Raw genomic sequence first — 16,319 nt, forward strand, 5'->3', positions numbered from 1 at the left:
CTAGACAGCGACACAAATATAGGCTAGCTTTCTCCCTCTGCTACTTGAAGCTGTCCTTTGCAAATGCTGGTTTGTATTTAACAATCTGGAGATGCTATTATCACAACTGATGAAAGAAGCTGCTCCTTAGCTCTGAGCAATAGGAGGTACAAGCATGGAAGATGATGCTGTAGTGGTGAACGGTTAAATGCAGCCAGTAAAGTATATGCCCTTTTTCCTTGGAATACCCTGCAGCTCTCAGACAACCACACATACCTGAAAGACATATTCTCCAGTTTAACCAGCAATGAGAATTTTTTAAAGCCTTTTCTGATAGTGGATTCTTTAAAATAACATGGGCTGATTTTTCAATTATTTTTTTTTTAAGTGCTTTTCTCCTATTCCCTACTGGTGTTGAGAAGCACCTTTCACATTGGCTTAAGAGCAGCCTCAACTATCAGTGGCTAACACCCCATTTTCCTCCTCTCTCCTCCGTCCTCTCTATTGAAGCAGTTTCATCTCTGCTACTAAGATATGAGAATACAAGTGTGAGGAACACACTGACCACCTTAGACTGCAAAATGAGTACTAGGTAAGCATCAGCCAGACTGAAACCTATGACACACAGCTCTTCTAAGTACACAAAATAAGCCAGAAGGAAAGAGCATGCTCCCTCTTCAATCTTTTAGGGCTATAGTGCTCTATGCTACAGCTGTCACGTAACATAGTTCCCTTCCCAAGTTGCCATCATCCTTTAAGTAACATCTTGTGTTAAATATGACCATTCAGACCTGGGAAAGAATAAATGTAGCCAACACCTGAACTTATCTATAGATGGGCTACAACTCGAAGGCACTGTAGTATCTTTTCTCTGCTTACTAGGTTACAAGAACATTCCTTGTGCCATAGCTTTTTTCAAAGGCCAGCTCCTGTTTCTGTTAAGCCTGACTGTCCACAAATGCAATAAACACAGAGTAACATCGCCTAATCAACTATCAGATCTTATTAACAGACACAAGAAAAGCCTAACTGCATTCCCACTTTCGCCAAACTGCATTCCCACTTTCGCCAAACTGCATTCCCACTTTCGCCAAACTGCATTCCCACTTTCGCCAAACTGCATTCCCACTTTCGCCAAACTGCATTCCCACTTTCGCCAGGGCACCTGTTGAGTTAAGACTAGATGGGCTCAACACATGCTTCACAAAAGGGGGATCCTCTTTTTCCGAAAACAGTATCCGTAGCAGAGAATTGAACGAAAAAGAAAGAAAAATAATTAAGCCCAGGTCATGTTGACATCTAAATGACAGCATTTAAAAATCAGTAAGCCTTCTTTATAAGAAAAGAGAGGGCAAAAAAATCAAATATAGTTTTTACTCACCTGTACTACTTCTACTCCTCTTTTCCTGGAAAAGAAAAGAAAAAAAACAGGGGAATGGTTAATGTTGGAAACATGGGGAAAATGTAAAAACAAACACTAATGGAAAAGAATTGCTTCATACTAGAATACAAACAATAAAAATCTGCACTAATGAACCTGATTCCAATTCAGGAATGCACTTGTTCAATTCCATTGCCTGCCTAGGAAGCACTTCAGCAGCTTCTGAATCATGGCCTCAGAAGCAACCCAAGATGCTTACTAAGCAGCTGCACCGCTGGGACTGATACAGCTGCCAAGTGAGCAGAGGTAGGAAGTGGCTGATGTTAGGGAGGGAGCATCTCAATTTTAGTCAGTTCTACTTTGCTCTTCATTTCTCATCTGCCCTCAGAGTGTGTGACTTGCACCACAGCACATTCCACATGCTTGATAGATCTCTGATTTTGATCCAAAGATACATGCATAAATGTCAGGCAGAATGAACACAGCACCTTGCAGCCATTTATCCTCTTATTTACCGACTTGTTCTACCCCTGTCATCTTGGTACACAGAATGCTTCGCAGAGCTACACACACAGTGACTCGCATCAGTTGTTCTCTGCTTGAAACCCTTGCCAAGAAATTTTTAAGTTGTCCCATGGCTTGTCTCCATCACAAGCACAAGAATACCCAAGCTGGCTCCACAGACCAGCCCTGCAAACAGAATAGGGAAGGGGACAAAGAAAGGGTATAGGCACAGGTCAGGTCCAGAACAGAGAGACTGCCCTGCAGCTGGAGCACCCTGCCCTGATGTTGTCATACTGCTGCAACTCCATCACAGATACATCCCCATAGATCCACTGCTCAAGACAGATGATCCATTTTGGAAGCAGTGCCTCAAAACTACAATTATTTAAAACTCCAGCTGGTGATTGGTACTGCACTGTGTGTGTCAGATGGACCTAACCGTGCTGGCCTCAGCAGAGGCAATAAGCCCTACATCGTGTAGCAGTGCCCAAAGAAAAGCTAATAAATTACACAAGCAGCCACACAAGCAAACACGTACAGATTCAACCCCATAAAGCAAGTATGCTCCATTGTCCCAGCCCGAGTAAGCATCAAGCTACAGGCTGGGATGGGACTCTGTGCATTCATCAGCCCCCAGTGCTGCAGTTCCCTTTGGGAAGAAAGGGACACACACCCAGGTATGTGAGCAGAGAAACAGACACAGCATACTGCAATACCCTGTTCTAGATGGTGGGCAGTCTGGATGTGGGGACACCAGAAAGTGCAATGCCCCATAGTTTAGACACGTCCTTGGACTTCAGTTCAAAGACTTGTAGTCAGTCTGGCTCCTGCAGGAGCAGAGTTCAAATACTTGAGGTTTTTCAGAAAGGCCCATGCCTCTGAAAGCTGGTTTGGCCACACAGGGAATAGTTCTAGTAATCCTGAAACACCAACGATAAGAGACTGGAGTGGCTTACTAATTATATACCAAAATGTCGAGAACTGCAATTGGTAGAGCCAATTTAGGCAGATCTGTAGAGATGGTCATCTACTCTGCTGGTATGAGAACTGAGATTCAGGTACATGCAGCCAGACAATGCTCAGTCACTGCATTTGACAAGTTATCAAGCAAAACAAACCATTTCTGCTCAAGTCTTGAGAGCAGAACTGAATCCCTGGCACAAAGCCCAGCTGTCTCTGCTCCATGCCACCCTCCCAATATATGCAGGCTATTTAAATATGTTAGAACCTTCTCCTCACTTTGAAGACATAGGGAATTTAACTTAAAAATCAAAAAATCAAAAAAAAAAAAATCAAAATATCAAAAAAATCAAAAGCCTTAGCAAACACAAGACAGGAATCTCTCTTCCTCATTCCCACTAACCCCACATGCAAAAATCAAAGACCCTTTTTGGGGGAGGTCATGGAGCAGGACTGCCTAACCCTGCCCTCAATGCTTTTCTATCTAAGAGTGTCTGTGGTGTTGTCCATAGTCACAACTGCTGCACACTGCTGAATACACAATGGCTTCTCCAGTTTTCCGCTCGATACAGTAAGTCTTTCTTTTGGGAAGCCATTACAGAGATGCCCAAAGGGACAGGCGATCAGTCAGCATCTATGACACAAATTGCTCCCTTCTTCCACTTTACCAGTGTGGAGTTTCTCTGGCCTAGAAGCAGCATGCACTGCACAGCCACAACAGAGAGCTTGTCATTGCTCAGCAAGAAAATTTAAAAGAAAATGAAACCAAGCACCTCTTGCCGAGAATTTCAAAGCCCTCTTGCAGATCACAGTAGCTTGTAAATGGTGGGTAATTAATATACTGCCATTACAGTGCGGGAAGCATTGCTGCAGACCATCACCTGAGGCTGGCCAGATGCGTTCCAACTGTTTTGAGAAGAAAATATGAATCTCCTAGAGAAAGGGTTAATAGCCAAATTGCTGAAACCATGATTTTCACACAGCTAAGCAAGATAAGTAAGAAATACTAGGTAGGGAATGTTTTTTTGTAAATTAGGGCAGCAGCCTACTCAGAAGCATTCCAAGTATTGTAAGCTAAAACTTAAAATAACCAAACCAGCTATATTTTTGCTGTGTCTGCCCTGGAGTAAACAGAACAACTCAAAACTGCCATTGAAATACACCAGGCTTCAGACAGGACCACTCCAGAGCCCCTGGAAGAATAGAAGCTGATGGCAAAGGCTGCATTTCTTGCCATGCCTGCATACACGCTTAATAAGCTTTGTTCTACTTTGAAGAAGAAAAATACTTGCAAGCTGGTTGCCAAACCCACTTGAGAAAGAGTCAGTCCAAAGGTTTTCTATAATCCCCTCAAAATAGACTTTGCAAATTTACTGGGACTTATCGAAACCGATTGTACTGCCCCAGCAGAAGGGAAGAAGTCAGACCAGCACCCAAGCAGGGAGAGAAGGGGTGCCTGCTGTTGGATACGATGTCACACACGCTTGAAAAGCTATGAGAAGGACGAAGCAATTGCCAAGCTTAGCTTGTAGCGCTGGGTCTTCCCCTTTTTCAGAAGGGGGGGTGGTCCCCTTTGGTTACCTGAAACATGAGAACTTTTCACACTTAAACCCAGGGGCACCAGAAACCATAGAAGCATGCATATTTTGAGGATTAGCTAATTTGGAAAAAATACTCTACCAAAATAGCTTTTTCTGAAAATAAGTTATTTTAAAAACAAAAAGTATCCAAACAACAGGGATGTCAAGCAATCACACACCTCAGTTCTGGCATTAGCTGATTCTCCACCTCGAAGATTTCCTATGTCAGTGACTTCAGGCTTTTCAGCCGGGCAGGTCACAGCTGCAGGCTCAGGACAGCAAGACATCCCTTATGCAACCAAGCATGCAATACCATCTAACCACACTAACTGCCTCACGTCATATGCGAAAGGGCTTAGGGACAGGCATGGAAAGAAAGCTGATCCTACACACAAGAAACTCTAGGACCCTCAAAAAATGAGCAAACAGAGGGAATGAAGCAGGCTGTGGGCCACAAGCAATTCCCCAACAAGGGGATGTCTGTGCAGGACTCTCAATGGAGACAAGACGGTTGCTGAATTAACTGCTCTGGGAGTCTGACAGAGCCATGGTCCAGCCACCACTTCTTCCTGTGGTGCTTAAAAAGCTAGTAAGAAAAATACATCCTACAGCCTTGGTGTATGTTCTTTTAGGCTGTTTCTTTAGCAGAGGACAGGCTTTCCGTTAGCTACGCCGAGACATGTGCCAGAGATGCACTTAACATACATGAGATACTACAACAAACTCCTCTCCCAGCGCAAGCCACACATGCTTGCATGGGTACGGGAGTGCAACTCAGATGCAAACAGCAAACTGCAAATTCTGCAGACAAGCCAGACAGTTAAGAAAAATTAAGTGAGGGATACAAGAACTTGTCCAGGCTAAGCAGAATGCTTCCAGAGGTACCAATGCCTATGTCAAAGGTGCTGTCTCCCAGGGGGCTATTTCACTTGGAGTACTGACCACTACTCGTGTCCCACATTGTGTTCTCCATGACCCTTCTTTCTTCCCTTGTAGCTTGACACTGAGCCACAGCCTACCAGAGGAAGAGCTCCCATTCCCAGCTGGCCTGGCTGCCTTCCGATATTAGGAAGGTTATACAAAACCCACAGCAAGTCTCTTTCTCTGAGGGGAAAAGAAAGATCATTATTAGCTGTATTTCCCTTCTCCCTCCAAAGAGGCAACACAAACAGGTCAAAGAGAGACTGCATCTGCCCGCTTTCATTGAACAGATGTTTGAAAAATGGTCAGTTCTAAATTATACTCCCAGAGGTCACTATTTTTAAAATACATTTCATTCCTACGATCATCAGCTCAGAGAAAAAAAAAAAAAAAAAGGAATTATTAGCAAATGTTAGAAAACATCTGGGAGAAAAGAAAAGGGGGAAAAGTGTTTGAAGGTGATAAAACTAAACACCTAACTTACAGCAAAGCTTCAATGTCTTCAACTGGCATAGTATGCCTAAAGCTATGGAAACCTATTCAGGTGCAGTACAAATTTCTGACTGGTGCTTCATGTGTTCCCTTCCTTCAGCACACAGCTCTGCTGAATCATGCACTCCAACATTTAAAGGAAAAACAGAAACATTTAAGTAACTGCTGCATTAGCCTGCAATATCAAATAAAACCCAGAAGCTTGTTACAGCTTACTAGTTCTATACCTGAACCCCGTGAACAACTCTACTGGATAATGCAAGCCTCCCCATATGCAAAAATGATCAAAAATAATTACCATGCAGGTTGACTTCATGTTTAAGTTAGAATGACGTATGGATTTAGAGAAGAATTCAATATCAAGTGCATAAAAGCACATTAATTGGTGTTTTGGAATCAATGTTTTACCACAGCCTCAAACTATGTAGAATAGTTGGCTTTTGGGGTTGGGTGTTTTATTTGTTTTTTTTTTAACATCCAGAGTAAACAGTTTGGACTAATTCCCCACAGCATCTAGGACCTGAACATTATAGTGAGTGACAGTCAAAAGAGAAAATGACTATCTGGTCATATACCATAGCCATGGTTAAGTAACATATTTTTGCTGTCTGGTCTGAGTGACAGATTGAAAAATGCCAAACAGAATTTACAATTTCAAAAGTAAAAGGCAATCTTTGTATCTGTTTTAATAGCCTAAGAAGTTATTAGTGCATTCAGTGAAGTTCATTTTCTCATAGGAGAATGTTTCACCTGCAAAACGTCCCACGTAAAAAAGTGGCAAATATTAATAACAATGTATTGCTTTGATATAAAAAACAAGAGCATTTTCGCAGAAAAGCAATACAGTGGCATCAAAGGGAGTTGTATAAACATTAATGCGTCAGAGCAAACACCTGCAGCCGCTAAGACTTTCCACCACACTGAAATTATCAGACATGGAAGGCACCGGGCAAGCAATACCAAAGCAAAATGGCCTTGCAGACAGCCCGTTTCTCCTCCTGGCACAAAGGCAACCTCAGCTCATTTGCCTTAGTTTTTCCATTAGCAGAATACCCTGCATTTCTGTTGTTAAATATTTGTGAGGATCCTTGCTTTTATTATTTTTCATCACTGATGGACTCCACCTTACTGTCTATCAGGGAAGCAAGCAAGTGGCAACCCCAACACGGGGGTGCTCGCTGTCCAGGGGCCCTGGCTCACAGCCGCAGCCATCAGTGCACATGGAAGTTAACTGACAGCATCTGAAACATGGCAAGACTCAACTGTAACGTGGGTATTTTTTGTGGTTTGGTTTTTTGCACACAGACCATCAAGCAGGCAATTAATCAGAGTTAATTTTACCAATTTATATCCAACTATTCTTACCTTTCAGCAAGCTTTTCCCCTTCAGTAATCAGTATTTTGGAAAGCTTTATGACTGAAATGGATCAAAAGTTGGCATTTGGGGGAGGGAGTGCTCAATTTTCTCAGTCTGTAAAGCATCATCGATCCAAAGGAGAAGGGAAATAAAGTGCACCTTTATAATCCGGTAGGAACAGATAACGTAGTATGGGGGAGAAAAGGTCTCACTTAAAACTCTTAAGTGCTCTTTAGATGGGCTGAAAAAAACCCAAGACTTTGGGCTGTTAGAGAGGACCTTTTAAGAAGAAAAAAAAAAATCAGAGAGGGTAGCCACATGTGTGCATTTCTTCCTTGTTTTTATAAACCGGGAATGGTCTGAGCAATAGGACCCCTCATACATCAGACACTACAACACTATAAGTGGTTTTCACACCACCACCCCATTCACACATGACATTTGGTAGAACCATCTGATCTTCCCCACATCTTCAAAGCATCGTATCATCCCATTTACAGCTATAAAAGTGCTTCTTAAGAGAGTGCTGTATCAGAACAAAGTGCCCTGAAAGGGACTAGAAAATAAGAGGATCTTGGTAGGGCAGCAGCAGCATCACTCTGGTATTCACCTGCAGCACCACAATGCTTCCACATGCCACAAATTCCCACAACACACACAAACATTCACCAGCATCTCACAGCAAAGATCCAGCTAGAAAGCCACTAACCCCTTATCCTGCAAGAGCAATGACAAAGTGAACCATCCAACATCATGATTTCAGAGGTTTAAGTAGCAGGGAGGAAAAAGCCATGAAAGAAAGAAACCAGACACTGTAAGCAGTAACTAGAGGAAATAAATCATCTTCAGTCACTAAATATTAATACAAGTTTCAGTAATGGTTTCATGAAACATTACAGGGCTACTAATTTCAGTATTAAAAAACAGATATTGCGGAAATAAAATCAGTATATCCCAAGTTATAAAAGCCATAAAGTCAGTAAATACAAACTCAAAAGGATCTGTTTTCTTTTTAAACTAGGCATTTAAGATGGATCAGTGCTGCTGAGCTCTGCCAGACTCTTTTCTTGGAACTAGTGACCCCAGGTTCTGGGAGCTCATACTCGCTGCTTTCCCAGCAGGGACACAAAACCTTTAACCACAGTCTTCTGAGGGGGGAAAAAAAAAAAAAAAAAAAAAAAAAACCACCAACTGAAGAGCCATCAGTGGGAAGAAGGAATGATTAACAGCCGCACAGAAAAATTATTAAAGGCAACGAGTTATTCATCGTACCAGACATTCAGAGACATATTTAGTACCTGATGACAATTATAAGCAATTGGGCAGGGTTCAGCCTTCAGCCATAGGCTTACACCACCAGACATTATCAGATTCAGTTCCCAGCTATGGCAGGCAGCCACACCATGTGATCTCTTTATAACCTTATTAAAAACCATCTTCAAACCAAGCTGTTTTGGCACCGTATCTTCCATTACAAGACATTAATTTCCCAAAGGTCAGAATCCTTCAAATTTGCAGGCTAAATTGTTCCAGCATCATACTTTGGCTTCAATAAACTGCTTGCTTCTTTAAGTCCTGCAAAGAACACACATGTCCTTTCTGCTCCCAGCTCCCTTTGTCTCCCCACGACCCCGGTCACCCCAGTGTTAATGTGACCCTCTGCAAGAAGCAAACACATGACCCATCCCTTTCAAAAGTCTTTCTAAGGTCACGAGGCACTGGCGATGACCGAGAGAGACCTGAGAAGAGGCAGCATAATCACAAGGCAGAAGACAGTATCCCTTCCGGGGACAGATATGGTATTTATCTTTTACATATATATACATATTAAAACTCTTACTGCAGAAGCTATTAGAGGCTTCTAGAAACATATGAACATATTTACATTTTACGAACAAAACAAACAATAACCTCACACTAACAGGTTTATAATCTGAAGGATGCTTAATATTGCGTGCTTGCTCTCCAGTGCCATGATACGTTCAATTAGCTGTCATGCTGAGGCAGAAGTTTTCCACATGTGTTCATAAAACTTCTTGGTACTATAACCATAAAACAAATATTTTATTCTCTGAAATCAATTTTCCTAAAATTTACATTTTATATTATTCTTAGCAACTCTCCTTCCATATTAATTTAAGCCAGCAGTTACAAATTATTAGTGTCTTATTCTGTTAAATCACAGAGTAAGTCACTAGTCAGCAAATAAGATTCTAAAACCTTCCATTGCCAGTGGGGCCCTGAAATCAGGTGTGCAGATTTTCCTCAAGAGAATCTTCACGCAACTTGGGCAAGAAGAGCAATCCCCTATTCACTAAGAGGTACCTTAGTTAGCAGATTGGTATTTTGTTTACTTCTGACTTTCCAGATATTGCCAAATTGCAGGAAAAACTGTATCCCACTTCTTAACTTCTATTACGCTGAAGTAGGAAGGCAGATATTAGTGTCTCCTCAACTCCTCCAGTACTAAATTGGAATGTAAGGCAAATAAAACCATACTGAAAGACTTGCCATGAAAAGCTACCTACACTGAAGCTGAAAGGATGACTCACGTTGACTCAATGGATGAAGATTTCATCCATGTCATTTCTGGATAACACTGCTAGAACTGCTCCAGCCTGAAAGCTAATGGGAAATGGATACTTCCACTTCTTCCCTGCACCAACACTGGATCCAATAAGCAGACAGTATTTTTCAGTTTTCCAGATGACATGAGTCATCACCTTTTTCATTTCAAAGAAGAGAACACCCTAAGTGCTCAAAAAGCACAATGTAACGGTAAGCAACTCCGCAAAATGGCATTAAAAAGGGCTGCCAGAAAAATGCCATTTTAAGAAAGTTAACAACAAATTAGGATGGTCAGTCACAAATAGTCACATGAAAAAGAGCAGTAAATGTAAAGAAACACTCAAGGACCCTGCTGGCAGTTAACTGGAAGTATTTACTGTCAGGAAATACCCTGAAGCTCCTGTGGCTACAGCTAATAGATTTCTTACACAGAAGCTCCTAAGAGGACTTACAGATGAGGGAACACTCAGCTACAAAAGTGCTGCAACCTGGAAGTGCAAGGCTGCAGGTTCAGTTCAGGCTTAAAGTTTCTCCCCTACAAAGCACCACCATCTTGGGAATCTCCTTGTCATGGCAGAGACAGCTGGCAGCACACAAATACTGCAATGACAGACTGATACAGCTTTATGTTTACAGTCTATGCCAGCTGCATTTTGATACCCCTCAGTAAGCTTTGTCCAGCAATATGCAGAATTCCTCCTACCTTTGCACAGGTCTTTCTAACTTTATGCTCAGACAGTTCTCAAACCAAACTAGCTAACAGTATTAGTCAAATGCCTATTCTCTTAGGCTGAGATACCATCGCATCTGAAGTCAGTTGCAGTACCACTCCTCTGAACTCTACCCATAATTATGTTGGCCTCTGCATTGCTTCTGAGCAGTATCAACTCTTGAACAAAGAGGTTTACCAGTAAATCCTTGGACTGCATCAGACAAGATAATCAAGCTGCCTGCCTGTCTGCCTCCTTTCAAAGACCACATCTTTTGCAACAGGAACTAAGAATTAACAAGTGCTGAAGCAATGCATGGAGAGTTGAATCAACGCACACATTTACGCTTCTGCCTACCTACCTACAAATCTATCTAGGAACTGGAGCCTCAGCTAGCCTTAAAATCCTCAGCTCAGGTACTAAAAGCTATTTTATTGTGGCAGCACACAGCTTAGTGCATACTGCAGCGCTCACCTGAGGATGTAGCCAGCTTCTGGGTTTTGCAGTCAAACTTTATTATTTCACTCTTGAAATCCCCTGAACTTGTTTGTTTAAAACTATATCACTGGTATCTTCTTGTACTACAGTCAAAGCTAGACTGAACTGCAGACCCATTCTGACTGGAAAAGAAAAACAGGACAAGAAGGGCAGAGCAGGGGTAAGAAGAGAATAGATCTTTTTGTTCCAGCATGGGCAAAGCTGTCAAGGTGAGTGGGGAAAAAAACTAGTCCACCCCACATCTGTATTGGAATGCCATCAAAATCAGGTTGGTCTTACAGATACCCATTTAGGAAGAGAGCAGCTCTCAGAAATAAAAGATTTAAGCCAGATGCAAACAAGCCTTGGTTTATTCTGGGGCTTCCTTTAGGCTCCTGCCTCACTGTTCATTGTGACCCCCAATATAAAGTTCTTACTGTTCAGTAAGTGTTTTAGTTTTTAACTTAGGTACAGCAAGGCTAGTAAAACCTGCATGAATATTTTATAGAAAGCTTTCTCAGAATTGTAACAACTACCAATGTCCCCTTATTAAAACAGCTACCTCCCACATTTTGGTTGATCAAATATATTCAAGGTTTCTGGGGCTTTTATAAGGCAAGATGAGGTTTACATAGGGACAGTATACATTTTTTCCCTTCATTTGAACGATACAGAATCATGATGTACATTAAGACACCCAGAAAGTTATTTCATTAGTCGTTTTAGACTTAAGCACTATCAGATTTAAGCATCAAATGATTCTTCTCTATTATTGCAGTTAAGCTGTCTGAATCACAAATATTGGTTTATCAGTATTAATGCAAATGGCATGCTGTTATCAGCTACCAAGCAAGGTTAAAGAAACAATACAGGGATTTGGGCTGATAATATAAATCTAGCTATGTTTTTATATATATATGTGTGTGTATCTCACTACATCTATCTATCTAGAGAAAGGGATCTTCAGATTAAATACATTTATGTCATGCCCTATATATAAGCCCTCCCAATACCTCCCTGTTCTATCTGGACAGGGAGAATTCAGATTGAAGTAGTACATCATCTGGTAAGCTAACCTACAATGTGCATAACCCTATTGACAACAATTGTCTTTTTTTGGAAGAGGAAAGCAAAAGAACAGAAGAGAAAAGATGACAAAAGGTAAAATGGTTCGGTCTCTCAAGCTCACATAAGGTTGGGCACTCAAAATTCTATCTCAGCCTACAGTAAGCAGAATTTCTGAAAGTGCCTGGCAATTGCCCTCTAAGAATCTGACCCCTTCAGGACTTTTCTTAGTTTTAGGTATCTACCATAGTCACTTCTAACAATCTTATTGGAGCTTGCACACAACTACCTGGCAAAAGCATACACAAAAAGAAACCGTATTCGAAACAAACATTTACCAGAACCATTATCCACAGTTTGTCTTAACCAGACTGTAATCTCTCTAAGCCCTGCATTTGTAAAGCATCCCACACCACTGACCTGGAGAACTACCACAGCACTCTGGGGTTCTAGCAATGCAAGTAACTCTGATAGCAAATAATGATTCAAGAAAACAGTGTGTCTTTGAGTCTCTGGAAGGTTTGCAGTGAGCTTGTGGGTCTCCTACCAAGCTGATGTTCAGCATATTGAGATCACTTTGAAGCATTTGTTATAACAGCATAGAGGCTCTGAAGAAGAAATTTTGTCATAATCTGTGAAATCCCAAGAATGAATTAGGAGTGTCCAAGGGTGGGTGGGGGCAGTGGTCAGAAATCTCCTTCCTACAAATGCCTTTCTACAAAAAGCATAGGTATGGCAAGCCAACCTAAAAAGCCCTCTGTCTGCTAGATTCTCACACACCAATCAAAGCTCAGAATTCAGTTTCTTAAACAAAATAAATTAAAAAAAAAAAAAAACAAAAAACTTAAAGCAGACTTGTGCATAGGCTACAGGCTGCCACTTCCACACCCCTCCCTCTGCCCCCTCCCCATCACCTCTCTCTAGCATGCTACAGGTGCTCCATTTACTTTCATAAATCTTATCTGCATTCCCACCTTTTACCCAAATAAAAGCGCTCTAGTGGCTTGCCTTGACATTCTGAGGAGCTTCAGCATAAGCATGCTGCACAAAGACCATCAGTCCAGTATGGCCAGTGAGAGGAGGCTCTGCTGGGCCCCAGGCTGGTGCTGCAGGTTCTGCAGGTCTCCTGAACACCACAAGGGAGAACCAACGCACACCTCCACTCTGCTAAAACCAAGGGGTACAGAGAGAAGAGCATGTCTGCCAAGCCAGCCTTCATCTAGAAATGGCTTTTAGTCCACTAACCCCGAAACCAAATGCTGTACATCCACTGTAACTTTCCAAGACTTTGGCAAACAGCCTTGAATAAACCTTTTGGGGGTTTTTATAGAGGCCCAGACACCCACTGAGACATGCATGAAATGTGTAATACACAATTTTTTTTCACTTCTTGGATCTCTCAAGGAGACTGGGCATTTTTTTGGCAGAAATTAGAGACATATTTAAGTTCAGCAACTTGCCATGCAAAAATGAGTTTATTCATCTCCAGCCAGGCTTCAAGAAAGATATACAGGTGTCTGGGGCTTTTTCCTTCATGCAAAACTTCATTATACAAACAAGAGAAAGTTAACACAAGAAAGTTAACATCTGCTCACTGAAGAAACCTGATTGCAACTTTTTTTTATCCCTCCATAAGGGATGGTCCTAATGTTTTGGCACTGTACAAGTCAGACACCAAGTCTCCCTCAAGTTTTATTAGCTTTGAGAGCACTTGTATTTCTTGTCTCCTACATTCACCAAGTGACCACTGTTTGCATATGCAAAGAACAAATTTTGCTCTTCATTTATGGAACCAGAGTCAGTCCCAAATAAAAAGCTGGCTAAAAGCAGTTCTAGTATCATCTGAAACTGGGTTTTACCTTTATTTCACTATGCAGCTCCCCCTAATAAACACTGTATGAACCATGTCAACAGAAAACAGAAAAGCACCTGGAATCTAAAAAGTACAATTCTGCAACCTTGTACCCTATTTGAGACAAAAAAGATGTTCACCAGAAAATATCTGGTGAACAGATATTGTACCAGTACAAATCAAAGAAACATGAACTGGATTGCTTTTCTCCATTTGAACAGATTCAGATGCCAATACCAATAATAGGAAATTCCTTCCCCTGCAACTGACTCTTCTGCTTGAGTTTATATCAACATAGATCAAAGAAAAATTATTTTACTTTATTTGGAAGCCTCATTAGAGAGGCTTGCAATAAAATGAAAGTTTGGCTTCCAACAAGTGATGATCATACTGTTGGAAAATATTCCATTTATTGACACGTGGCCAACTTCCCTGAGAAGCAAAAGGACAGCGCTGCAGTGAATCATCTTGGTGATCTGCACAAACTACCCATGATCCTGGAAATCAAATAAAACGTCTGCAACATGCAATATTTGACTATGGTCCTACTTACAAGAAAAAAGATCTAAATGGAGAGGTAGCAAATTAATAAATGTTTTTAATTATAAGCATGGAGAATAATATTAATAGCTGATGTGAACACTGTGGGGCAGGGGAGGGGAAGGGATGCGACACAAAACAAAACAAAAAAACCAACCACCACACACCCTAGGCAAAAACCTTACCAAAGTTCAGATAAGAGAAAAGAGTTTTCCATTGGTCTCATTGGATGGGGCTGCAGTTTGAGGAGTTGGAAATCCAATACATGGAACAAGCTACTGCTGCCAACCTTTTAATATCAAGGCAACGTAGGTCATGAAGATTCATAGAAATACACCAAAAGCTTTGGGCAGGGATGGACAGAGGATTGTTATGCATAGGATCAGCCAAGGTCAGAAAGCACGAACTTGAAGCTGGAGCAGAGATTAGACAGTGAGACAAAAAGTCTCCATCACTCATGATAGTTTCTGCGCCTGAAAAGGGCAAAACAGTATCTCTGAGAAATCTCTACCCTAGCTGTCCTGGTGTCTAGACCACTTCAGAGAAGCACATCTATGTGTGTGTTACAAACTTACCTATTTTATCAGGCATTTTATCTGCTTTACATTATGCTGAAGTTTGCTGCTAAAGAAAGATTAAAATTCTCCCTGTTTCTTCCAGTCCATAGGCTTCTTGCTTTAAGGAATATGTATAGGTCTGCAAGAACACCCATCTTCTTGTTTGCTTCAGTGGATTGTTCACAGTGCAGTAAGAGAAAAAAAGACACCAAACTTTTATAAATCATAAAACACAACTCCTGCCCTTTTTTTTATCCAAGGTGTTAGACAAAACGCATATCCCTTCACACGGTAAAGTGAATAACAAAGATAAAAGTTCATCAATGTTTGCTTACAAGAAATTTAGAGCATCCCATCTCTCTGAACCAAACTATTTTTTCTTATCAGCTTCAGCCCTTCTGCAGGCACCACTTTGCCCAAAAGGTCACCTTCAGAGCTCTGCCTTGGGCCAACACCCACAGCATGTGTCTTGCTGTCTCCCATACCCCTGACCTTCCATGGCACATCTTGCTAGTAATCTCTCTCACACAGACACAGCGGGGTACACATACAGGGCACTCTAATTAATCCTGCCCTTGTTTTTCTCATAACTTATCCTAGGCAGCAGCTGTTACACCGATCCTTTCCATCAGTGACTGAGCACATGTGGTTTAAGACTACAACTTTGCCAAATTGGCCAGGGCACACCAGAGCTGATACACAACCCCCAAAATGCTACTACATTTTCTAACCAGACTGCATTGTAGCACAGATTTGGATCTGGGAGGTCTGCTACACTGTGTAACTGGAAGAACCCAACAGTTTCTTGGGTCTCCTCAGATTTTCTAGAAGCTGCCTCAACAACTTAAATCATACCATCATACTTGGAGCTCTGTTACTCATAGTCTCATTCTCCCTCTCAGAAAAAAAAGCTTAAGGCCAACAGTTCTTTTACATTTGTTTCCCTTTATGGACTTACCTAGATTCTCTAGTACCTGCCCCTCCCCATTACAACACTGGTGTGATCACAACACCCTGATGAGTTTGTAAGATAACCTAAATCCCTCTTAAAGGGAAAAATAAAAAGCTAAATTTCTATTCTAATCTACCAAATAACCATTGTTCTTATCATTGCTAAGAAGGCGGATGTATAAACAGCTGATCCAGCTTTTGAGTAGGAGCTGGAAAGGCAGATGCAAAGGCACAGTAGCAGCTAGCTGTTTTCCTCTGGGTTATTTTTGTCTGGCTCCACCCTGAAACTCACTCTTCAATCCCAGTAATTGGCAGCAACTAATTAGAAGGAAAAATGCAAGCAGTTTATTAAAAGTTTGATTAAATGTTGATTACATGTTTGATTAAACATGACCACAGAACAAATTTCCCTTGGACAAGAGCAC

General features: G+C 41.4%; 1 protein-coding gene across 3 annotated transcripts in view; it reads right to left on the minus strand.

Moving 5' to 3' along the window:
- The window catches only part of ITPK1 (inositol-tetrakisphosphate 1-kinase), a 159,459-nt gene that overhangs the window by 120,288 nt on the left and 22,852 nt on the right, over window positions 1-16,319 (minus strand). For all 3 annotated transcript variants that reach the window (XM_052783027.1, XM_052783024.1, XM_052783026.1), the window contains one exon: window positions 1,361-1,385. In XM_052783027.1, the coding sequence (XP_052638987.1) occupies window positions 1,361-1,385 (25 nt within the window). The remainder of the gene's footprint in view (window positions 1-1,360; window positions 1,386-16,319) is intronic.

The sequence above is a fragment of the Harpia harpyja genome, chromosome 3 (genome assembly GCF_026419915.1).
Source record: "Harpia harpyja isolate bHarHar1 chromosome 3, bHarHar1 primary haplotype, whole genome shotgun sequence".
NCBI classification, from domain to species: domain Eukaryota; kingdom Metazoa; phylum Chordata; class Aves; order Accipitriformes; family Accipitridae; genus Harpia; species Harpia harpyja.